This window comes from Ceratotherium simum, chromosome 8 (genome assembly GCF_057802395.1).
Source record: "Ceratotherium simum simum isolate JZ-2026a chromosome 8, ASM5780239v1, whole genome shotgun sequence".
Taxonomy (NCBI): domain Eukaryota; kingdom Metazoa; phylum Chordata; class Mammalia; order Perissodactyla; family Rhinocerotidae; genus Ceratotherium; species Ceratotherium simum.
In genome coordinates this window covers 81140695-81167704 of record NC_141907.1, presented here as the reverse complement: position 1 = coordinate 81167704, position 27010 = coordinate 81140695, and the positions used below count along the sequence as shown (strand labels likewise).

General features: G+C 35.4%; 1 protein-coding gene and 1 pseudogene across 5 annotated transcripts in view; one reads left to right on the top strand and one right to left on the bottom strand.

The window, feature by feature from the left end:
• Positions 1-27010, top strand: part of STPG2 (sperm tail PG-rich repeat containing 2) — a 223210-nt gene that overhangs the window by 117252 nt on the left and 78948 nt on the right. For all 5 annotated transcript variants that reach the window (XR_015552964.1, XM_087434618.1, XM_087434620.1 and 2 more), the window contains 3 exons: positions 8065-8172; positions 13013-13172; positions 18251-18411. Coding sequence is in view for 4 of the 5 variants with exons in the window: in XM_087434618.1 (XP_087290744.1) it covers positions 8065-8172; positions 13013-13172; positions 18251-18411 (429 nt within the window). In the remaining variant the exon portion in view is untranslated. The remainder of the gene's footprint in view (positions 1-8064; positions 8173-13012; positions 13173-18250; positions 18412-27010) is intronic.
• Positions 21868-21967, bottom strand: LOC147916519 (U6 spliceosomal RNA; annotated as a pseudogene).

Genomic DNA, 27010 nt, shown 5'->3' with positions numbered 1-27010 from the left:
TTTAGTCCAAGAAAGCATTATCTTGCCTGGGCTTCTGAAATAGCTTTCTAACAGTATCTCCACTTCCAATCTTACTCCATTCTTTGAGCTTCACAGGCAGTCAGATTTATCTTCTTAAAATGTTGTCTGGCAACAAAAAGACAACCCAATTAAAAAATGGGCAAAAGACTTGAATAGACATTTCTCCAAAGAAGATATACAAATGCCCAATAAACACATGAAAAGATATCCAACATCATTAGTCATTAGGGAAATGCAAATCAAAATCACCACAAGATACAACCTCACATCTACTAGGATGGCTATAATAAAAGAAAGGAAAGTAAGTGTTGACGAGGATGTGGAGAAATTGGAAACCTTGTGCATTGCTAGTGGAAATGTGAAATTATGTAGCCTCTGTGCAAAACAGTTTGGAGTTTCCTCAAAAAACTAAATATAGTATTACCATATGACCCAGCAATTCTTCTCCTAGATATAAACTCCTTCCTCAAGGCCTATGCGCATCCTTTTCACTCTTCCAGGAATGTTATTCTGACTGATTTTCCCATGATCTTTGCATATGCTTTTCTATAATGGGAAAGCTATTCCATCCATTCTTCCCAAAATGAGCTCCTTCTTGTGTTTAGGTTTCAGCATAAATGGTCTTTCCTGTCTACCTTTCATAGTACTTTGTATCCTTCATGGCACTAATTGTTATTTTAATTAGTTTATTTATCTGGTATCTATTATTTGTTTGTCTCTCTCACTGGAATTTTCACCTCATGAGGGCAGAGCTCTGTCTTGTTACCCATCCAAGAACCTAGCACATATTTGACACATATTAGGCAATTCAATAAATATTTGCAAAAAGAATGGATGGATAACCAGAGGAATTTTGTTATAAAATACGAAGCAGGACATGTTACTATATAATAGGTTAATGAAAATTTAGTATTTTTTCAATCAGTTTTGTCATGATCTCTGCAATATTGCACTCTTGTAATACTCCTTCAAAAAAGAAGAGGGGCTTTGTAATTAGTCAGGCCTTAGTTTGATTTGTGCTCCTACTAGTTGTGGTAGAGGTAAGTTACTTAATCTCTATGGATGTTATTTTCCCCTTTGGGCAAACTTGAGAGATGTCGTATATGTTGCAGGATTTTTAAGGATTAAAGAGAACATAGGAATAGTATCCAGAATAGTGCATGCCACACAGTGGTGCTCAGTAAATATAGGGAATTAATGTTTCTTCATTTTATTTGAAAGAAGGATCACAGACAGGGAGAACTAAAAACATTATCTAAGTAAGTATTGATTGCAGAAGTGAAAGTTTTCTAAACTAAGAAAAGCCTCTAAACTAAAATAAAACCTTTTTGTGATACTTGGATGGATGCTAATAAGAAAACCTTAAATATTTTTCCCCCTCTACAGCCTTTCTGCAATGTCATTGTATTATAGCTTGGATATGTGAGGATATAGCTTTAGAATGAGGCCGTTTAGTTAACATTATACTGGAAGAACAAGCAATGATTAAATTAGATGGGGAACTGAAGAGTATAGAAACAAATGAAAATCTTAGAATTAGACTTCTCTCTGTATCTTACCATGCAAAACCTCATTTGGTAATCATTATAATTTCCTCAGTTTTAGTATTTTTTATTTTGAGTTCTATATTTGAATAATCAATTTAAGTCTGTGGCATAGTTTCAGGTGCTGTATGCATACAATTATGTTCTGTGCAAATATCAGATTGTGAAAAGTATCTTCTGTATTTGAAAGAGAGATGCAGAAATGTCAAGAGTTATAGATGGTATTCATCAATCTTTATAGTCCCTTCTATTCAATTAATATTATTGAACTATCGTGTGTCAAAAGTGTGGTAAAGCTGACCTTTTCCTTCTCAAAGTTACTACCACCACAGCTCTTAGACTTTGCTGGTACCATTATTATATTTTCTGATACATTCCTAGTTTCATGAAATTCTTTATATTTTGTAGTTTTTGTAGAAAGGGACAGAAGGACTTCTGGTTGAACAAGAATGGATTGAATCCACACTTGTATCTTAGCTTCCTGCCTCTCTTAGTTTTCTAGGACAGTCATAACTAAGTACCACAGACTGGTGGCTTAAACAAAAGAAATTTATTTTCTCACAGTTCTGGAGGCCAGAAGTCTGAGATCAAAGTATAGGCAGTGATTTCTTCTGAGGCCTCTCTCCTTGGCTTGTAGATGGCTGTCTGCTTCCCATGTCTTCACATGTCTTTTCCCCTGTGCATGCTCATGTCTGTGTCCAAACTTCCTCTTCTTATAAAGACACCAGACTTACTGAATTAGGGCCCACCCTGAAGATGTTATTTTAATTTAATTACCTCTTTAATGACCTTATCTCCAAATATGGTTATGTTCTGAGGTACTGGGGATTAGGACTTCCACATATGAATTTTGGGGGGACACAATTCAGCCCATAACACTCCCAAAGCCTCACTAAATTAGTAAGTAAAAGAATAAGAAAGGTACAATACTACAAATATGAAAAGAATGGGAGAGGAGATGATAATAGATAAAAGATGTCTTCAGTTTTCAAAGATGGAAAACTAATGAACCAATGGTAAATGTAAAAGCTGATGGGTAAATGTAAAATGGTAGAATGGAGAAAGCTGCTATGTAAATACCTTCAGAGAGGGATGCCAACCAGAAAGCCAGTTCACGTTACAGGACCTTCAAAAAGCCCGGGAATATCAACTGCTTTGGAAGGTGGGACTGCAAACAGCAGGATGGGTGATAATCTGGATAAAGAAGCACAATCTCTTATAGTGAGGTGACTTCTTTATCCCCACTCCAGGAGAAGATGTGAGGTCTGTTGGTGGAGAAATTAAATGAGAGAGTCTCTGGACTTGGGGATGCTGATATAGAAGAGGAAAGAGGTGAGATGATGTAACAAAAATGGAGGGTATTTCTAGACTCCAGATTGGGGTCTCTAAATACCATTCACTGCTGAAAAGAATCAGAGCTCCTTGGAGAAATGGCTGATTCCAGGTCTGGAGCAGGAATTCTGTATGATGAACTTGAAGTGTCTTGTCATAGGAGAAAACAAATAAGCTATGGAAGACTACTGGGGTCATGTCAAAAGGACTCCGGGGCTCATTCAGATAGGTTCTCACTGACAAAAGATGGGATAATTTCAGTGAGCAATACAACTCCAATGGGTTGAGATAATTCAAATATATTTAAATTCATAAGTTTAAAATTAGAATTAAAAAAATCATTGATTAGTGTTGGAAGATGCAGGAGTCTAGCTTGGTAACGTTGCAAGTGGTAAGTAAAAGGAAAAAAAACCCCCAAGCATTTATTTTGCTTTTCCTATATGAACTGTACCTTAGGGTAACCAAATAGTTGGTGAGAGAAGTCTCTGTTTATAGAAGTATTTCAGCCAATAAATGAGAAAGAATTATAGAATTATAATATCATCATTTTGGAACCTTTAATGAATTATTAGATCTAGTCAGTAATCGTTAATGGCTGCTAACATTGTAGAATGAGAGAGAATCAGCTATTATCTGTGCCTCCTGGTGGAAGTAGGCAGCACCACCTATGAAATAATCTTGTCAAAAAAAGAAAAGTGAATTAGAATCTGATCAAGCCGTTATATCTAACTGCTAGTTTACAGGAAATACATAGATATTAAATCAAAAAAATACAAACTATGAGAAACTCGCAAAAAATTGGACAAAAAACTTAGCTTCTTCACCAAAAAAATTGAAAGAAAAAAAAAGTGATGGAGAAGAAACCTATGAATTACAAGAGACTTAAAAACGTATTGACCATTTATAAGTATGGGCTTTAATTGAGTCCTGATTAAAACACACAAACATATAAAATTTGTTTATATATTTTTATATTTAATATACATATATTTAATATACACATAAGTTTGAGGCAGTCACAAAAATTTGAACTATGAATAATTAAGGAATGAGAAAGCATGTTGTTTTTTTTATGATAGGAAAGTGGTTTTGTGTTTATGTTAAAAGAGAGTCCCTTATTTTTTAGAGATACATTCTGAAGTGTTTCTTGATGAAATTATATGATATTTTAGATTTGCCTCTACATCACTGGAGTGAGAATTGGGGAAGTTGGTAGGATTAGGAAACAAATTTGGACATGGGTTGAAGATTATGGACACTGGGTGATGGATATATGAGAATTTCTTATACTATTCTCTATATTTTTTGTGTGTGTTTTTAATTTTTCATAATTAAAAGTAAGACAGGAAGAAAATGGAGAGATTAAGTGAAAGTTTATATACAGAATGGGTAGAGAGTTCCAGACACCTTTCCCATTCACCTAAATTGTCTGCCAGACTTGAGAAAAGACTGGCATTTGGGGGCCCACTAACACAAAGGCTGAGTTGTGACTCCATCACAGCATAATGAAGTCCAGTAGGTTTCAAGTTACATCTATCCATGCATGAAATTTTCAATCTTTTTAGTGGCTCACTCTTAGATCTGAATGAGGAGCAAGGGATCACCAGACACTTGAGGAAACCCTTCAACGTGAAACAAAGATAAGCAAACAAAAAACCCAACATCAATGGAACTCCAAGGAAACAGACAATAGAACAGAATTATAAATAAAATTATAATTAATATCCATAGAAAGATGGAAGATAACACATGTGTGAATAAAGAAGATTTAGAGAATAAGAAAGAGAATTTGAAAATTAAAAATATGATTGCAGAAGTTAAAATGGTAGAATGTGAGCTGAAAGAAATACCTGGCAGTCTGGTTGGGCTATAGTCCTTATTTACCTGAAGGATACTCTGAAACTCTCGGAAACAAGGGTGGTTACAGAACCAATCGAAAGTGATTGCACCTGGATGAGGCCTAGCAGTGTGAGTTGTAAACTGATTTAAACTGCCCATTAGAATCAACCAGGAAGCTTTTAAAATTTTTTAAAATTTTCATAATGCCCGAGTCTCATTTTCATTGGCCCTGATTTGAATGAGGTGGAATGAGGCATTGCTAGTTTTAAAAGTTCCCCAGGTGATTCTCCTGTGCATCCTGAGTTGAGAACCACTAATCTAGTGTGAGCTTCTCAAAAGCAGAGCTCCTGCTTTATTTATTACTGTTTATCAGTGCTTTGCACATAGCAAGCTTTTAGTAATTTTAGTGAAAATAATAATCATCACTGATGATGGCTCCACATTTGAGGAGTAAAGGCTTTCCCCAGTCCCCCTAATCCCTGCAACCATCTGATCAAATGGATGAGTATACCTCGGTTTTTAAAGAAAGGGGCACATTTTTATTAGGTTGCACATGAAAAGATGCCGTGAACAACCTGCCCCAATAATCTTTAACCTCTGTTCCCAAGGCGGAATGCTCTCGAGATCTGAGCCTTCTTCCTTAGGGTGGATGTGCTTAGCAAAAGAAGCTGCAGCTGTGACCCTTTTGGGCTGAGCTGTGGTTCTTTATTGTGCATGAGAATCACCTGTGAGGCTTGTTAAATGTGTAGATTCCTGGATCCAACAAGATTCTGATTTGCTAGATCTCAGATGAGACACTGGGGTTGTGGTGGGGGCTATGTATTTAATAGGTTGATATCAATGCAGGTGGTGTTGATCACAATTTGAAAACGGAGGATAAACATCACAGCATTTTCAGCGTGATGGTCTTCTCACAGTCTTTTTGCCTTCTTTATATTGTCATAAATGGACACCTGCCCTTCAGTGGTCGGTGTCTTACAATCCTATTTTGGAGCTTATTTTTAATTGGCTTAATTAAATTCTAAGCCTAACTTTTTAGAAGCAAGGAACCTAATTTTACTGTTCTATCTTATTTTGGTGAAGCAAAGTTCAGTAACATTAGGAACTTTATGAAAAAAACAGAAGAAAAGCAAAAGGGAATATTGAAGGGGTCAAGATTTCATTTCTGCGTTTATGCAAAATAGTTCCCGACTAAGTATATTCACTGATCTCATTATTCACACTTCATCTTTTCCCTGTGATCCATAGTAACGACCACTTATACCACTGTTGAAAACAGTGGGAAAGTAATCCCAGTTTGTTAGTGGCTGATTATTTTTCACCATGCCTGCCTGTACAGGGAGAAGATGGATATAGCATATCTGTGAATTTCAAGATAATAGATTAACATTGTGTATTTGAAGTTATACTCTCCATATTTCTACATTTGATACATATTTCATAGGTTTATATAAACACAGAATTATGCAGAAGTTTCTTTTCTTCTAAACTTTACTTACTACAAGTTCATAAATAAAAACAACCTTACATGCTATAGCCAAAGTACATTTTTTCTACCAGCCACCAAATAATGGCATAGATTTGTTCATTTAAGACAACATGGACGTTTGCATAAATTTTTAGAATCTAATATATTTTTAAAAAGAGGTACTTCTGCATAAGAATTTTTCCTAAAGAAATTTTTTCAAATTATTATTTTTATTATGTGGGTTTTAAGATATTTTACTATAATTAGAAATGGCTGATGCTCTTATTTGGAGCCACATTATTTCCCAGAGGAACGTTATGTCCAAATCCATTATATGGCCAGTGAAAATGTAGGACTCAGGGCATGCATTTATCCATCTACCCATTCTTCTGGCAGATATTTGCTGGGCACCTACTGTGCTCCGGGTATTCTTCTATGCTTTACAGATACAGCAGCAAACAAAACAGAAAAAAAATCATTGCTTTCTTGGAGCTGACAACATAGTGGAAAATCGTATTTTGGATCATAAATAATCAGGTTAAAAAATAGGTAGGAAAGGGGACAGGAATTGTTTGCGGGAGGAAATGAAATTTTAGGTTGGGTGGCCTCATTGAGAAGGGACATTCTGTAGTGACCTGATTGAAATGAAGAAGTGAGCCCTGGAGCTATCTAGAAGAACATTCCAAGCAAAGATAATGGCAAGTACAGAGGTCTTGAGGTGGATATATCTTGATCTTTTTGAGAAATGGAGTGAATGGAGGGGGGAGAATAGTAGGACATGAGGTTAGAGTGGTCATTGTGTGTCTGGGGGTGAAATTCATGTCGTATTAAGGACGTGGGTTTTTGCTTGAAGTGAGATGGAAGCCAGTGGATGGGCTGGAGAAGGGGAGTGCTGCAGTCTGACTCAGGGTCTTACTGGATCCATCACTAGCTGCTGTGTTGAACACAGACTGAAGGAGGACAAGAGTGGAAGCAGGGGAACAGTAAGAAGATGTCACAGTAGTCCAGGTACGAGACAGTGTCCTGGATCAGAGTGGTATTTGTGGAGGTGTAGAGAAGTGGGTGGATTTGGACAGTTTAGAATGAGAGAGGTGACAGGATTTGCTGATATAATTCTATTGTACGTCCAAGTTATAAGCCAAGTATTTAATTCATAAATCAAGAAATAATTCTTACAACTCTAGACAAGTAGGGGAGCTATATATGAAGCAGAAGATTTGAATTTAACTTTTTTTATACTATGAAAGGTACTTTATCAGGATAATTAAAATATTTGATGATGAATAAATAGCACTTATTTAGATTGTTTCACTAAGGTAACAAAAACTTCAATCCTAGTGTTGACTGAATTAATTTTTATCTATTGTGTAGTATCTAGTGAAAAGCTTATTGTCTTATATCTTCTAACATTTGTAGTTAAAATATATCCCGAAGCTTATTTGTTGGAAACAAAACAATCTATTCATTAATGGAAATTCGAAAAGACAGCAAAATATTTTTTTTTTAGAGAAGAACTGGTTGTATACATTTAAATGGAAAAATATAGAAGCCACTTTTATTCACTGTAATGTTTAATCATGTGAAGAGCCAGATAATTTTTTCTGGGCTCTATCAGTAGAGGGCAGCAAAGTTTCAAGTAGAGTGTTTTCAGGTTCCTGGGAAGCTTCACTAAGGAAAATTTTTTCTTGTTGCTCTTAAGAAATTTGTTCTGGCTTGCCTTTTAATGAAGTGCTTTGGTAATATACAGGAATTCGCTTAAAAACTCTGCAGATTTGGTTCAGATATTTAGCCAACTGTTCCCTTAGGTGCTATAGGTGCATTCTTAATGAGAATATACATTTTTTTCTTTCTGTAATTTAGGGAGTACCAGGGCCTGGAAAATATGACATTAAAAGTCAATTTCAGAAGACTGAAAGTATGACATCAAGTGTAAATGATCCATCACCTGCTTTTCTTTCTCAATCCCAGGTAATGTTCTACAGTCATTGTCATACATAGAATATAAGAGGTATAATGTGAAGCCAGCAATCCAATAGTGTTTAGGGAGATGATGTAAAGAAAAGTGATATTTAAGCAACTTGGAAACAGACATGGCCTGGGCAAATCATATTGCTAAAAAATATGGATAAAATGAAATAAGATTACAATATTAACAATAATATGCAAAGATAAATATTTGAATCGAAACTATTAAACATTTTCTATTAAGCAAATTTGCATATGTGAAAGTTCAGTTTAGCTTATAAGAGATTTTAGTCTGTGTTTTTAAATATATTTTGCCAATGAATATGTGGAGTGTTTATGTTTAATCTATGAGGACATGCGTGTCTTTCGGAGAAGGTTCTGAAAGCTCTCTGCGGAGCCTGGCCATAGGTTGTATCTACAACTGCGACTGGGGCGTTGATTAGTGATGCAGGAGTTTATTTCACAGTAATCATTTCACATTCTCCAAGGTATATACTAAGGGGATTTGAAAGTATCTAAGACATTTCTAAAGCAAGAAAATTGTAATATTTCATAACGTGGCAGCCTCTAGATCAAAGTAGTTGCAATATTTGTCCAACAGTACTGTGTACAGCTCTGATTATCTTTTTTAACTTGGAAGGTTATTAACCTTCAGTCGACTACAGGTGACTACTTTGGTTTCATTGTACTTAAGAGGCATCTCCTTGGAGACAAGTAGATAGATTGCAGATATATTTTGGAGATATAATTAACATTACTTTTTAATGGGTTAGATGTTGTGGTGAGGGACTAGGAAGAATCGAGAATGAATACCAGATTTCTGTCTTGAGCAACTTGATGGTACTTAAGGTGCTACACAAAACGGATGTGTGGGAACAGGATATTGTGTGTGTATGCCCTTGATTTTTAAAATACAATTTTTACAACTAGAACTCTCAGTTTTTATGCTGTTTCTGTTCATCTGCTTTATAGTCCTAATTGGACATCACTTGGCACCAATATTTTAAATATATTTTCAGAATTGGAAAATAATATGATATCAATTTTGTTTAAGGGATGATGAAGAAAAGAATAATGGTTCTAGGGTGAAAGATATGGAGGCGTTAAAACCAACAGGGCTGCTTGCTGGGGTAGTGTTAGTGTTTAGTTGAATATGAACAGATATATTAAAGACTATGACAGAAAAAGCAATCATGTGATTAACAGGGTGAACTTAGAACACATAATTTTTGGTTTATAGGAATAAAGATAGATTATATTTCTGGGATACTTATTTTAGTCATTGATTTAAGGAGTTATCTGGTATTTCATCTAAATGCATTGAATTTCCTTATATCTTCAACTGCTAATTTTTAAAAGATAAGATTTCCTTTATAACAGTGGTTCCCAACTGTTGCTGCATTTTAGAAACATCTGGGGAATTTTAATACATTCTGATACCCAGGTGCCTTCTTCCCTGTCTCTCAGAGATTGTTTCAATTGATCCAGAATAGGGGTCAAGCATCAGTATTTTTTTTAACTCCTCAAGTAATTCTATGTGCAGCCAGGGTTGAGTATTATTATTTTTAAAATATTGTACTCAGCCGGCCTCGTGGCATAGCGGTTAAGTGCGTGCGTTCTGCTGCTGGCGGCCCGGGTTCGGATCCCGGGCGCGCACCGGCGCACCGCTTGTCAAGCCATGCTGTGGGGGCATCCCACATAAAGTGGAGGAAGATGGGCACGGATGTAAGCTCAGGGCCAGTCTTCTTCAGCAAAAAGAGGAGGATTGGCAGATGTTAGCTCAGGGCTGATCTTCCTCACACACAAAAAAAGAATGCATGATGTATGGGCCGGCCCCGTGGCTTGGTGGTTAAGTGAGCGCGCTCCACTGCTGGCGACCCGGGTTCGGATCCCGGGCTCGCACCGACGCGCTGCTTCTCTGGCCATGCTGAGGCCGCGTCCCACATACAGCAACTAGAAGGATGTGCAGCTATGACACACAACTATCTACTGGGGCTTTGGGGGAAAAAATAAATAAATAAAATCTTTAAAATATTGTACTCAGCATCTAAATAATAAGATAGTATTTAGGAGAAAAATGGAGAGAGTCCTTTTTGGTTCTTCCAGTAATAAATTGTTTTTTGGTAGTGTTAAGATTTACTTACTTTATAAAGTGCAAAAACGCATATATAATATACTATCTTTTGTGTAAGAAAGGAGGGAAAATAATAAAACATGCACATAATTGCTTATCTTTGTATAAACACATTAAGGATAAACCGGCAAACAATGAAGTTGGTTACCTACAAGGGATGGTGAGGAGATGGAGTGGAAGCTCTGGTGCAATGCAGTTCATTTCTACTAGCTTGCGAGAGCCAATTTTTAATTTTTCCAGTTTTGCATGTTGGCTGATGTTATGATGGTAGTGTGAAATTAGCCACCATGGTGTTGTATTTATAGCACAGAAATCAGCAAATATTATAAATTTGGACATTTTCCCCCAGTGGTGCAGCATCCATAGAGTGGAAGGGAAATGAGAGGGAGTAACACTTATTTGAGTATACTTTTTAGATATATATTTGTCTTTTGGAAGCATGTCAATGTTCCATATATTCAAAAATACAGAGAAATCAATAAGAATGGGAAGGGTTTAAAAAAAAAAGCCTGAAAGCTGAAAGCAAATGGAAACAAATGAACCATTGTATAAATGAATACTCTTAACCACATTGAAGGGGAAAAGAGAAAGAATAATCCAGGTATCCACAGTGTTTGCTTACATCAGTCTTGGGTAGGTTGGAGTGGGCAGTAGTGAGTGCAAGAATTGCAAATAAATTCTGAATTTTTTTCAGTAGGTTGGTTTATTGTAATGGTATGGGTGAAGCAGTCATGAGCTGTTTCAGATATATTACAAGGCTGAGCAAAAAAGTCAATATTCTGAGCCAGGGCTTTCCCTGTGGAAGAAGATACATACAAATACGATTGGGGGAGGTGAGAAAGGACCCATGTGACAGATTTGAATTGAAGGTTTTGATGTGAATTTATCATGATTTCTAAAATATATACGTGTATATATTTATATATGCATATATGTATGTGCATATATGTGCATGTATGTGTCTCTATGTGTATGTGTGTGTATAGATATAGGTATATATCCTAGCTCTGTCTGCTAAATGAGCCAGGAAGCAGGGACTGGGAAGAGTAGCCTATAACATCTAGTTATGTCAGAAAGTAAGAAAAGTCTCAAAAAAAAAAAAAAACAAGATGAGGGCACATCATGGGGACATATGAACCAACTTGAAGGACCCCCTACTGGTAAAAAAAAAAAACAGTAATTAATTATAAATCATTAAAACTGGCATTCATGAGTCCATATGGATAATAAATAGATAAATAAGTAAGTAGATAGATAGATAATGAAGTAAATAATTGAGGGTGAAGGGAGGGCTCTTGCTGACAGTAGAGTGCAGAGTGCTTACTGATAAATATAGAAGGAGTGCTGGATTTGATCAAAATTGAAATCACCAGTGAGGTCCAGAGGACATCACGTGCCTCCAGATACGATACACTGAGAAAGCCACAACATCCCCTATCTAATATTCTATCCTGAAATGCATAACCTTAATATAATCATAAGGAAGCATCAGAGAAGCCCCAACTAAGGAAGGTTCTATTATACAAAAGAGGGGTGCTATATTCTTCCCAAGTCACGAAACACAAAGGAATGCTGTGGAAATGGTCCTTGTTAAAGCAGGCTGAAAGCCATATCTGACCCTAGGCTAGATTATGTACCAGAGGGGAAAAATGCAATAGAGGCATTATTAGGTCAACTGACAGATTTGGAATATGAATGGTAGATTAGATAAAAGTATTATATCATTGATACACTTACTGAAGTTGATAACTGTACTATGGATATGTAAGAAAATATCTCTATTTTTAGTAAATACATACCAAAGTATTTAGGGGTAAAGGACTTGATGTATATAACTTTCCATTGAATGGTTCTATATATATGCGCGTGTGTGTGTGTGTGTGTATAGAGAGGCAGAGAGAGGGAGGAACAAACATACAAACACAGAGAAAGAGAGAGAGAGCGAGCAAACCAGAAAAGCAGATAACAAATGTTAACAATAGGTGATTCTGGGTAAACATTATACAGGTATTTTCTGTATTATTTTTATTCATACAGCTTTTCTGTAAATTTGAGATTAATTCCAAATAAAAAGTTAAAAAATACGATTATACAATGCTATATTTCATGAGTCCATAGTTATACATATAGATACATATATATTATATTAATAAGTTAAATATTATAAGTGTATAATGAGTGAAGTTATTATTGTAAGTTTATAATATAATAAGTTATACAGTTAAACTGGATTTATATATTACTTGAGTCGAACATTTTTTCTTGAGGTATTAAATGATATTGTTGAGTTAATTAAATATATATGTTGAGGAACTTTGTCAGTTTGTGTAATTTTATTACATAAAAGAAACCATGTTAGATCATGTAGTTTTTTATTTATTATCTTAACTTGTAGAATATTTTAAATGTGAAGACTGTCCATACACTGTCATCTAGAATCTTATGTTGAGCTGATTTCCTTTGAAAAGTCTATCTGGCTTAGTAAAGTACATAATGCACTACTGTATTAATATAGAGATGATTTTACTAAAAGCCATATATTTTACGTTTTGATAGGTACAAGATCTTAATTCATCTACATTTTCTTCACTCCATTAAGAAATAAATTAAACTCGCAGATGTTATATTACTAAGAAGGCAGCTTTTAACTCACCAAGTATCAAAATGTACGATAGTTTCTCATTGGCATATTTTCCCTTTCTTCACTAGAGATTTGTACCTATCAAATCAATCACACCAGCTCCTGGCACATACAATGAATCTCGAACTGCTTTCAAGTCCTTAAAGACAACACCAAGACTGAAAAATACCCCATTTGGTCAAAGTGCTGCTCGATTCACACAGAACTCTAGGACAGAAGAAATGCCAGGTTGGCAATTAATCCGTATATTTCTACTCTTTAGCTTTATGTAACTTAATATTCTTAACAAGGTGGATGCACCAGAAAGTACAATTATTTTTTTGTTCCATGGTTGGTGTCATTTTAAGTCAACTTTTTTTTAAAGTATTGACTATACACTAAACACAGATAAATAAAAATAACATACAATTTTAGTAAGATTTCAATTTAACGTGTTACATATCTTAATTGTAACTTTCTATTGTTTACCTTTATTCAGTAAATTTCCTAATTTTCTCTTGGTGGATCAACATATATATCAACTGTGTGGTCACTACCAGTAATATAACTTATGATATTCAGTTTCATTAAAATTTTGTTTTGAGACTGTCCAATCACATGTTCTAGTATTCTCAGTGGATATTCTAGTATACAGAGCTAAGAATATAGCACAAAAATAACTTACATAATTACTAACACATAGTTCTGTTTTGCTGTATAACAAACTTAGTAGCTTAAAAAACAGACCTCTATTATATCTCATTATCTTGTGGGATGGCTGGAAGGTAGAGCTCGGCTGGGACTTTCATTCAGGGTGCGTGCATAGCTCCAGCATTGCTGCCCCTGAGTAGTTGGTCTTTTAACATGGTAGCTCAGGGCTCCACAAGACCTGGCAGGATGCTGCAAGGCTTCTTATGACCTAATCTCAGAAATCCCAGGACATCACTTTTGCCACATTCTCTTAGTCAAGTCACTCAGGGCAGCACATTTTGAACAGAAGGACGTGAAATTTTATTTCTCAGTGACAAGGGTAGCAAAGAATTTGTGGCCATCTTTAATCTAATATAGATTACCCTCTGGCCACAAATATTTACATTTTTCCTATATGCCTTCTCAAGGCCTCAAGTGTCACGCAATTATGGTATAATCTTGAAGTCCAGGCTCTTGTTATCTAAGTCAAGTATAGGTGTAGGTGAGAATTCTTGGGTGTGGTACTTCATGATCAGCTTCCTGAGTATGACTCCTCTCTATTAGAAGAGCTGTGAACTAAAGATACAAGGTGTCTGCCCCACACATCTAACACACAATGGCGGGAGAGATAGAAGGCAATCATACTAGACACTGCTATACAGAAAAGAGGGAAAACTGGAGGCCCGTAGCAATCACAGGCCTAAAGAAATTCTGAAATCCAACCAGGTACATGTTGCCATTTCCTTGATTAGGGCCCACTTGGGCTCCCTGGGAATGAGTTTCCATGTTCTTTGTTCTACTTTTGGGCTCTTGGTTCCATCCTTTGAATCATCTTTCCTTTTCTATAAGAAATAGGCTGCACTTGCAGCAGGAGCTTTCTCCCATAGAAGATTGGGAGTCAAAAAGCCACTTTTCATTTTGCACTGTTGTCCTTTTCATTCCACATTGGTACAATTCTTTATAAAAACTTTGTAGATTTCTTATTGTATGAATTTATAATCAAATACACTGGACAAAAGCCACACTCACATGTAGTTCTTAGAAAAACTCTTGTCTATTTTGGGTCACCTTTGGTGCTACTGTGTTTCAATACTCTTAGATTCTTAGGGGCACCGTTGTTTAGCCAAGAGGGTCTATGACATATGGCCTTAAAATTCTTAGAGTTAAACTGAGAGATTCTCTGAGGTACTATCTTAAATCTTTCTGAGGTCGTAAGAAAGTTTTTATAGCCACATCCTGGATTTGATCTTTGCCCTCAGTGCATTTCTTGCTTTGAGAGCTTTTCGCTGTATGGACAGACTGGGGATGAAAAAGTGTTTTACTTTCAAACCCATAAAATCTTGATTCCTTTTTATTTTCTATTAATTCTGCTTGAAAACTGAACAGCTTGTCTCTTTCTATCCATACCTTCTCACACACAGCTAAAAGCAACTAGTTGGCACTTTTGATATTCAGCCTGGAAATTTCCTTAGGCTGGAATCCACTAATTTATAAGATATTTTCTTCATTATCCCAAGCATTAGTTTTGCTAAAATTTCTGCCATTACATAATACAAATTATCTTTTCTCCAACCTCCAATAAGATTTTTATCACTGATCTTGAAGCCATCACCAACTATCTCCTCAAGGCCCTTTCTCTAAGTCTTGAGTTGTTTCAGCTTCTGACCCATTGCCTGATCCCAAACCATCGCTACAAGTTTTGTTATAGTGATTTGTTATGGTAATATTTTACTCCTGGTACAAAATTATTTACTGTTCAACCTTTGCGAGGATGAGTCTTATTTTCTCCCCTTCAATCTTGGCTAGTGTGGTAGCTTTCTTGACGAATAGCATTGAGTTGAACTGATATTCTGGCACTTCACAGGCAAAGTCATAAGTTTTACAGTATACACCTGGGCCTGTTGAAACACTTGGGCTTGGAGGCCTGAGCCTCTAGGTAGAAGTCTGACTATTTGAAGACTGCCATTCTCAAGAGGTCATGTATAGGTGCTCAGCACTACCCCAGCTGAGCCTAGTAAGTAGTGTTTACCATGAATCTGAAATTCAAATTACTTCTAAATATGAATTTATTGAGTGACCCAACTGCCTTAATATTGGGTCTTGTTTTAAGTTTGATGATCCAATGTATTACGAATAAAGTGTTTTAAATTCCCCAAAGGTTAGTTTATTTGTAAAGGATAAAGTTCAATTATGATGACCTCTAAAATATAATCCTGAATCTTACATATTTTAAGCATGAGTGAGAATGGCTTTCACAGAACTTTGGTTTTGTTTTTCCATGTAGATATTAGGGTACAGTAATGAATTGGACCCATCAATCAGTCATAGAACAGATTTGACCACTTATTGGCTCAGAGCTGTTGCAGGTTACTGTTAGAAGGCATCCCTAAACTGTCTAATTCTGGGGTTCCCAGGCATTTCTACACTTAATGACTGGAAAATGAATATAAGAAACCTCTAATGTGAGTGACTTGTATGATCAGGTTGGCTTTTCAAATAGAATCTTAACGAGGTAGTACCTGAGATGTACACACCTTGAGGTCCCTATATTTAAGTATTTAAGGGAATGCTTAATACTACTTAATACTTAATTAAGATAATTAAGAATTAATTACCTTAATGTGTTGTGTTGTCCTCTCATGCTGGAAGAGAGACAGATCTGAGATACTTGTCTTTTAAGTACCTTGACTGGTAAAATAGTTCTCATTGCACTTTCTTTTTACCGTTTTCCTAAACATTATTGGTGGAGGAATGCTGGAAGATGGCAGGAATAAAACATATTAGCATTTAGGTTTTCTGAGAGTTGACACAACAGAATTTTTGGTAGAGATGGGAAATAGACTTTAAAACTGGAATATTTGAAAAATTTGAAAGAGTTTGTGAGCAACTTCTTTGAGAAACACTTTATGTGTATCAGGAGTACAGAAGATTTGACAATCTAGAATGACTTGATCACTTTTAATCTGGGAGAAAACTAAAGTATCATCTAGCCTCTTCCTACAAAAAGTGCCCATTTGTCAACTGTTTGTTTCCTGCCTACAATGAGAAAGGAGATTGCACCAGAATGTAAATCAACATCTTCCTTTGTGGAGAAAGACAAGTTACAAGATGCTTAGCAAAATAGTCCATTTACATTTAGTTGTAAGCTCCTTTTCTTGCAGGCTGTTTTTGGACAGGTAGCAGTCCACAGGCCACATTTTGAGTAGCACTGATCTAGTCAATTCCTATTATCTTCAGATGAGACACTTGAAGCCCAGAAAAACAAATGAGATTTAAGTGATGTTTTATACCTATTTAGTTGCAGAGTTAATTTAGTAGAATCTAGATAACATGAGTACAACCAAGTCAAGTGTGCTTTCAAGTATATCATCTTGCATTTTATGGATATTGCTGCTCACTGAAACTGATTTTTTTAAAATACTGAATTATAAAACATATACAAATATTTGTTTCAAATATTTGAATGTCTTGATAAAAAGTTTTTTCAATGGCATAGAAAGTTGTTTGTATTATTTCGAATGAAAAAAATAGAAATGTTACTCACTCAGGTTGCCACTGTAGAAAATATTTCTGGTTATAAATGTGACTAAAAGGTAAAAGCCAAAAACTAAAATAACTGCGGTGATAGGAAGATTGGATAATAGGTGATTTTTTTTTTTTAAATTGATTTTTAATGTTGCTACATCAACTTTTCAATACTTTTTGGCATCAAGAATTCTTTATTTCTTTCTTCCTTACTTTCTTCCTTCCAGTATAATTTATACAATAAAAACAGGTCATTTTAAGTGTTTAGTTTAATGAGTTTTGGTAATTGTATATAGTGTGGTAATCACCACTACAATCAAGTTTTGGAACATTGCCATCATTCTTAAAAAGTTCTTTCAAGCTAGCCCTGATGGCCTAGTGGTTCAAGTTCGGTGCTGTCCCCTTCGGTGGCCCAGGTTCAGTTCCCAGGCATGGAACCACACCACTGGTCTGTCAGTAGCCATGCTGTGGTGGTGGCCCACATAGAACTAGAAGGACCTACAACTAGAATATACAACTATGTACTGGGGCTTAGCGGAGGGCAAAAAAAAGAGAGGAAGATTGACAACAGATGTTAGCTCAGGGCAAATCTTTCCCAGCAAAAAAAATAAAGTCCTCTCATGCCCCTTTGCCGTTAATCTCCACCCCCACTCCTAGTCCCAGCAACTGTTTCTGTCACTATGATTTTGCATTTTTTGGAATTCCCTATAAATGGAATCATATATCATTCAGGATTTTGTGTCTGTCTTCTTTCACTTAGCATGATGTTTTTGAGATTCATTCACGTTGTTGCATTTATCTTTCTTTCTTATTGCTGAGTAGTATTGTTTGGGTATAGCACATTTTGTTTATCTATTCAGCAGCTGATGGACATTTGGGTTGTTATTATTCTTTTGGGCAAATACCTAGGAGTAGAATTTCTGGATCATATGGTAAATATATGTTTAACTTTATAAGAATTTGACAAATTGCTTTTCAAAGTGGCATACCATTTTGCATTCTTGCCAGCAGTATATGAGTTCTTTCTAAAAAATTACTTAATTTAAAGTTACTCAATTTAAAAGAATTAAGAGCATTTTTATTTTCACATATGATATTCTTCATAATTTTAGGTCCTGGGTTTTATAATATCCTAAACAATACTATAATTGACAACTTTAGCAATACCTGCTTGAAGAAACAAAAGCAAGGTGCATTTGGTTCTTCTGTTCCTCGGACTTTCTTCCTGGTTCAGAAAGAAGCTTTTACTACTCCTGGGCCTGCTGATTATCAGGTAATATGTGAATACCAAAATTATATTCTTTATTTCTAGTACCAAGAATTTAGGGTTTTTAAAAAAATTACATGTGATATATATGCCTCATCATTATAAGCCATACTATTATTAAAATTATTTATTTATGGTAACTTATGGCATAAGAATAAAAACTAATTTGGTTCACAGCTATGCCCGTAATTTATTTTTTTTAAATGGATCTAATTCTTTATTTCATTGAGGGTCTCATATGTACTTCTTTAAAAACTTACCTTCATTTTAAGATTGCTCCACTATTTTCTGAGAGTAAGTTTAGTTCTTCTTTAAATTAGGTCAACTTTGAATGCTCTTTTTGGTTTTATAGTTTTTGTGTAGAAGTCTTACACATCTTTATTAGATTTATTCCTTGGTATTTGATATTTTTTAATTCTATTGTAAATGGCATCTTTTAAATATTTTCATTGTTTAGCTTTCAGTTATTGGTATAAAGAAATATAATAGTTTGTTAAAGATTTGCTTTACCAGTGATCCATACTTCTTGCTAAATTAAATGATTAATTCTACTAGTTTATTATTAGTTTTTAAAAATTTCTCTCAAGCACAATTATGCCATCTGTCAATGGCAGTTTCTTTTTATTTTTTGTATGAAGATTAGCCCTGAGCTAACATCCATTGTCAATCCTCCTCTTTTTGCTGAGGAAGACTGGCCCTGGGCTAACACCCGTGCCCATCTTCCTCTACTTTATATGGGATGCTACCACAGCGTGGCTTGATAAGTGGTGCGTCGGTCTGTGCCTGGGATCCGAACCTGTGAACCCTGGGCCGCTGAAGTGGAATGCGTGGACTTAACCACTACACCACTGGGCCGGCCCCGGCAGTTTCCTTTTTTACCCCAATCATTTCATATTTTATATATATTTTTGCCTTACTGAACTTCTGTATCCCAGAACAAAGCTCAAAGACATTTAAAGAAATTAACAAATATCCAGCACCCAACAAGGTAAAAATCACACAGTGGCATTCAATAAAAAATTACTAGGTGTGCAAAGAAGCAGGAAAGTGCAACCCACAATGAAGGGGAAAAAGTCAATAGAAAGAGACCCAAAAATTATACAGATAATAGAATTAGTAGACAAGGTCATTAAACAATTATTATAACTATATTCGATACGTTCAAGAAAGTGAGAGAAATATTGAGCATGTTAAGTAGAGAAATGGCACAAATAAGACACAAATTGAAGTTCTAGAGATGGTAAATATAACATTTGAAAAAAAATACACTGTTTGTGATTGACAGCAGATTAGACAGTTCAGAAGAAAAGATGAGCAAACCTGAAGACAGTAATAGAAACTATCTAAAATGAAACACAGTGAGAAAAAGGACCAAAAAAGTTAATAAAGTATCAGTGAACTATGGGACAGTTTAAAGTGGCCTAATGTATGTTTAATTGGAGTCTTTGAAGGAAAAGAAAGAGCGAGGGAGCATAAAAAATATTTTAAGAAATAATGGCTGAAAATTTCCAAACTTTGATGAGAACTAAAAACCCACATAACCATGAAGCTCAACAAATCCACAACACAAAAGACATCAAGGAAACTATGCCAAGGCACATTATAATCAAATTGACTAAAATGGTAAAAAAGAAAAAGATTCTTAAAAGCAGCCAGAGAAAAAGGATACATAACATTAAGAGGAATGAAATTAAAAATGGCAGTACATTTCTTATTGGAAATGATGCAAGCCAGAAGACAGCAGTGCAACGTCTTTAAAGTATTGAAAGAAAACAATTGTCAACCTATAATTCTATAGTGGGCTGAAATATCTTTCAAAAATGAAAACAAAATGAAGAGCTTTTCTACAAACTTCAAGTTATAAAAATAAATAAGTCATGGAGATGTAATGTATAGCATGGTGACTATAGTTAATCTGAAAGTTGCTAATAGAGTAAATCTTAAAAGTTCTCATCACAACAAGAAAAAATCTGTAACTCTGTATGGTGATGGATTTTAACTAGACTTATTGTGGTGATCATTTCACAATATAGACAAACATTGAATCATTATGTTGTACACCTGACACTAATATAATGTTGTATGTCAACTTTACCTCAATGAAAAAAAAAAATGAAGGGGGCCGGCCCTGTGGCCTAGTGGTTGAGTTCAGCATGCTCTGCTTTGGCAACCTGGGTTCGGTTTCTGGGTGTGGACCTGCACCACTCATCAGTGGCTATGCTGTGGCGGCGACCCACATACAAAATAGAGGAAGATTGGCGCAGATGTTAGCTCAGGGCGAATCTTCCTCAACAACAACAACAAAAAAATGAGGGTCTTTTCATGTGTACAAAAGCTGAACTATTCATCTCTAAAAGACCTGCAGTATAAGAAATGTTAAAGGAAGTCCTCCAAGCAAAGGAAAATGTTACCAGATTGAGCCTGGATCTATATAAAGTAACATAGACTATCAAAGATGATAACTATATGGGTAAATATAAAAGGCTTTTGTTGGATTTCTCATTTCATTGAAAGCAGAACATCCTACATGTTTTTGATTTGCTTAAACTTACCTTCACAGAAGGTAGTGGAAGCTATGAGAGGAACTCCTCTTCTGAGCTTAGTTTTGACTAAATGCTATTTTACAGTTTAGAATTGTCAAAGAAGAGGTCCTGGACATTGTTGGACATATACAAGGAGTTTATTGAATCCCTGTTTCAAAATGATTGACAGAAAACAAGAAATGTTCCTAAGATCAGAGACTGTAGGAGAAAAACTGGCCTAAAAGGATTGACAGGAAGACACTCTCATGAGTAAAATTCTGAAATACAGTTTTGTGACACATTCAACTTTTTAGAGCTCAGATTTTGTCCTTGTTTAAAAGGACATTTTAATGTATGTGTGTATATTTATTATTCGTTCTTTCTCACTCTTAAAGAATTTGAGGAAACTTAAAAGAATACACATATGGAAAAGTAAAAGTAGCTAAAAATTAGGCTGGAAAATATAGATAGAATAGGTAGATATTCTATAGATAATATAAATAGAACTTAAACACTGGGGAAGTTTGAACATAGTTGTCAAATCATAAAAGGATATGTACAAAACATTTATCCTTTAGCAGATACTCAGGAAATAATAATTGAATAAATGAATACAAAAGAGAGGCATAGGACTGTAGTCCAGGAAGCTTAAAGAGAAGAACAATTTATTGTAAAAGATACTAAAGAGAATTAAATTAAAATGACTTTGTATAAGTTTGATTTGGCAAAAGAATTGATAAGTAGATATAGGAACTCTGTAGGGATGGGGTATATGTATAGGGATAGTAGAGCCACTGAATTGCTGAATTGGATTTGTCTTTTCTATCAGATAAAATTATTTTCAACCTAGAAAGGGTGGAACACACATGATTTATAGGAAATTGTATCCTATGTATGCTTATAGTGGTAATGTAAGAATGTCCTAGGTTTAAAAAAATTTTTTTTAATGAAATGCTTCACAAATTTGTGTGTTTTCTTTGTTCAGGATGCCAATCTCTGTGTTGTTCCAGTTTTAGTATATGTGCTGCTGAAGTGAGCACCTTAGTGCTTTAAATTAGTTAAAAATTTCAGGTGTAGCTGAAGTACATCGCATTGTAATGAAAGAAAAGCTGTAAAATTATCATCAGTAATCTTTGAGAGATGCTACAGATTTACAGGCATAACCGAAAAATGGAAGTGAATAAAGGTTTTTCTTATTTAAACAAAAATTATTAAAATTACACAAAGTGAAAAATTCTTGCAAAATTTTAAATTGTTATTAGTAAAGTTGCAGGATACAAAATCAACATTCAAAAATCAGTAGTGTTTTTATATACTAACAGCAAACTATCTAAAAAAGAAATTAAGAATACAATCTCATGTATAATAGCATAAAAAATACTTAGTAATAAATTTAACCAAGAAAGTGATCTGTACACTGAAAACTATAAAACATGGATGAAACAAATTGAAGATGACACAAATAAATGGCAAGATATCCCATGTTCATGGATTGGAAGAGTTAATATTGTGGAAATGTCCATACTACCCAAAGTGATATACAGATTCAGTGCAATCCCTACATTCCTATCAAAATTCCAATGGCATTTTTCACAGGAATAGAAAAAACAATCCTAAAATCCATATGAAACCACAAAAGACCCCAGATGGACAAAGCAATCTGAAGCAAAAGAACAAAGCTGGAGAGATTACACTCCCTGATTTCAAAATATACTACAAAGCCATAGTAATAAAAACAGTATGATGCTGGTACAAAAACAGACGTATAGCCCAACAGAACAGAATAAAGAGCCCCAGAAATAAATTCATACATTTACTAGAAAGAAACATGATGGAGAAAAGTCAGTCTCTTCAATAAATGGTGCTGGAAAAACTGGATACACACATGCACAAGAATGAAATTGGACTTTCGTCTCATACTATATTAAAAAAATCGACTCAAGGTGGATTAGAGACAAATGTAAGAACTGAAACTGTACAAATACTAGAAGAAAACATAAGGAAAATCTTCTTGACATTGGTCTTGGTAATAATTTTTTATATATGACCCCAAAAACACAGGCAACAAAAGCAAAAATAGACAAATTCGATTGCATCAAACTAAAAAGCTTCTGCACAGTAAAGGAAACAGTAAACAGAGTGAATGGGAGAAAATATTTACAAATCATGCATCTGATAAAGGGTTATTGCTCAAAATGTATAAGGAACTCAAACAACTCAATAGCAAGAAAATAAGTAATCCAATTAAAAAATGAGCAAAGTATATGAATACACATTTCTCCAAAGAAGGCATACAAATGCTCAACAGGTATGTGAGAAAATGCTCAACATCACTAATCACCAGGGAAATGCAAATAAAAACCACATTGAGATATCACCTCACACCTATTAGAATGGCTGTTCTCAAAAAGACAAGATAACAAGAGTTGGTGAGGATGTGGAGAAAAGGGAACTTTGTACACTGTTGGTAGGAATGTAAATTGGTACAGCCACTGTGGAAAACAGTATGGAGGTTCCTCAAAAAATTAAAACTATAACTACCATATGATCCAGCAATCCGACTTCTGATTATATGTCCAAAGGAAATGAAGTCAGTATCTCAAAGAGATATCTGCAATGCCATGTTTATTGCAGCATTATTCACAATAGCTGAGATATGGAATCAACCTATGTGTCCATAGACAGATGAATGGATAAAGAACATGTGGTGTGTATATATACATACACATACACACAGTAGAATACTATTCAGCCTTAAAAAAGAAGGAAATCCTGCCATTTGCTACAACAGGGATGAACGTGAAGAAGGTTATGCTAAATCAAGTAAGCCAGATGCAGGAAGACAAATACTACATTATCTCCTTTATATGTGGAATCTAAAAAAAGTCAGACTCATAGAAGGAGAGAGTAGAATGGTGGTTGCCAGGGGCTCGGGGGTGAGAAAAAGGGGGAGATGTTGGTCAAAGGGTATAAAGTTTCCATTATGCAGGATAAGTTCTGGAAATCTAGTGTATAGCATGGTGACTACAGTTGATAATACTGTATTGTACCCTTGAAATTTACTAAGAGAGTACATTTTTTTTTTATTTTTTTTATTTTTTAATTTTTTGTTTATTGCAGTAACATTGGTTTATAACATTGTATAAATTACAGGTGTACATCATTATACTTCTATTTCTGCATAGATTACATCATGTTCACCACCCAAATACTAATTACAGCCCATCACCACACACATGTGCTGAATTATCCCTTTTGCCCTCCTCCCTCCCCCCCCGCCCCGTAACCACCAATCTAATCTCTGTCTCTATGTGTTTGTTTATTGTTGTTATTATCTACTACTTAATGAAGGAAATCATACGGTATTTGACCTTCTCCCTCTGACTTATTTCACTTTGCATAATACCCTCAGTGTCCATCCATGTTGTCACAAATGGCTGGATTTCATCGTTTCTTATGGCTGAGTAGTATTCCGTTGTGTATATATACCACATCTTCTTTATCCATTCGTCCCTTGATGGGCACTTAGGTTGCTTCCAAGTCTTGGCTATTGTGAATAATGCTGCAATGAACACAGGGGTGCATGTATCTTTATGCATTGGTGTTTTCAAGTTCTTTGGATAAATACCCAGCAGTGGAATAGCTGGATCGTATGGTAGTTCTATCCTTGATTTTTTTGAGGAATCTCCATACTGTTTTCCATAGTGGCTACACCAGTTTGCACTCCCACCAGCAGTGTATGAGAGTTCCCTTCTCTCCACATCCTCTCCAACACATATTGTTTCCTGTCTTGTTAATTATAGCCGTTCTGACGGGCGTGAGGTGATATCTCATTGTAGTTTTGATTTGCATTTCCCTGATAGTTAATGATTTTGAACATCTTTTCATGTGTCTGTTGGCCATCTGTATATCTTCTTTGGAGAAATGTCTGTTCAGGTCTTTTGCCTATTTTTAAATTGGGTTGTTACTTTTTTTGTTGTTGAGATGCAGGAGTTCTTTATATATATTGGATATTAAGCCCTTATCAGATGTATGGTTTGCAAATATCTTCTCCCAATTGTTAGGTTGTCTTTTCGTTTTGTTGATGGTTTCCTTTGCTGTGCAGAAGTTTTTTAGTTTGATGTAGTCCCATTTGTTTATTTTTTCTATTGTTTCTCTTGCCCGGTCAGACATGGTGCTTGAAAATATGTCACTAAGACCGATGTCGAAGAGCGTACTGCCTATGTTTTCTTCTAGAAGTTTCACAGTTTGAGGTCTTACATTCAAGTCTTTAATCCATTTGGAGTTAATTTTTGTGTATGGTGTAAGGTAAGGGTCTACTTTCATTTTTTTGCATGTGGCTGTCCAGTTTTCCCAACACCATTTGTTGAAGAGACTTTCTTTTCTCCATTGTATGTTCTTGGCTCCTTTGTCAAAGATGAGCTGTGCATAGATGTGTGGGTTTATTTCTGGGCTTTCAATTCTATTCCATTGATATGTGTGTCTGTTTTTGTGCCAGTACCATGCTGTTTTGGTTACTATAGCTTTGTAGTATATTTTGAAATCAGGGAGTGTGATACCTCCAGCTTTGTTCTTTTTTCTCAGGATTGCTTTAGCTATTCGGGGTCTTTTGTTGTTCCATATAAATTTTAGGATTCTTTGTTCTATTTCTGTGGAAAATGCTGTTGGAACTTTGATGGGGATTGCATTGAATCTATAGATTGCTTTAGGAAGTATGGACATCTTAACTATGTTAATTCTTCCAATCCAAGAGCGCGGAATATCTTTCCATTTCTTTGTGTCTTCTTCAATTTCTTTCAGCAATGTTTTATAGTTTTCCATGTACAGCTCTTTCACCTCTTTGGTTAAGTTTATTCCTAGGTATTTTATTCTTTTTGTTGCAATTGTAAATGGGATGGTATTCTTAATTTCTCTTTCTGCTACTTCATTGTTAGTGTATAGAAATACAACTGAGGGCCGGCCCCGTGGCTTAGCGGTTGAGTGCGCGTGCTCCGCTGCTGGCGGCCCGGGTTCAGATCCCGGTTGCGCACTGAATCACCGCTTCTCTGGCCATGCTGAGGCCATGTCCCACGTGCAGCGGCTGGAAGGATGTGCAACTATGGCATGCGGCTGTCTGCTGGGGCTTTGGAGAAAAAAAAAAAGGAGGAGGATTGGTAGTGGATGTTGGCTTGGAGCCAGTCTCCCTCAGCAAAAAGAGGAGGATTGGCATGGATGGTAGGTCAGGGCTGATCTTCATCACAAAAAAAAAAAAAAAAAAAGAAATGCAACTGATTTTTGTATGTTGATTTTGTATCCTGCAACTTTACTGTATTCGTTTATTACTTCTAAAAGTTTTCTGGTGGATTCTTTAGGGTTTTCTATATATAAAATCATGTCATCTGCAAATAGTGACAGTTTCACTTCTTCCTTTCCAATTTGGATCCCTTTTATTTCTTTCTCTTGCCTGATTGCTCTGGCTAGGACTTCCAGTACTATGTTAAATAGGAGTGGTGACAGTGGGCATCCTTGTCTGGTTCCTGTTCTTAGAGGGATAGCTTTCAGTTTTTCACCATTGAGGATGGTATTAGCTGTGGGTTTCTGATATATGGCCCTTATTATGTTGACGTACTTTTCTTCTATACCCATTTTATTCAGAGTTTTTATCATAAATGGATGCTGTATCTTGTCAAATGCTTTCTCTGCATCTATTGAGATGATCATGTGATTTTTATTCATGATTTTATTCATGTGGTGTATTACGTTGATTGATTTGCGAATGTTGAACCATCCCTGCATACCTGGAATAAATCCCACTTGATCATGGTGTATAATCTTTTTAACGTATTGTTGTATGCGATTTGCTAGTATTTTGTTGAGGATTTTTGCATTGATGTTCACCAGTGATATTGGCCTGTAATTTTCTTTTCTTGTGTTGTCCTTTTCTGGTTTTGGTATCAGGGTAATGTCGCCTTCGTAGAGTCAGTTAGGGAGCTTCCCCTCCTCCTCAATTTTTTGGATGAATTTGAGAAGGATGGGTATTAACTCTTCTTTGAATGTTTGGTAGAATTCACCAGGGAAGCTGTCTGGTCCTGGACTTTTATTTT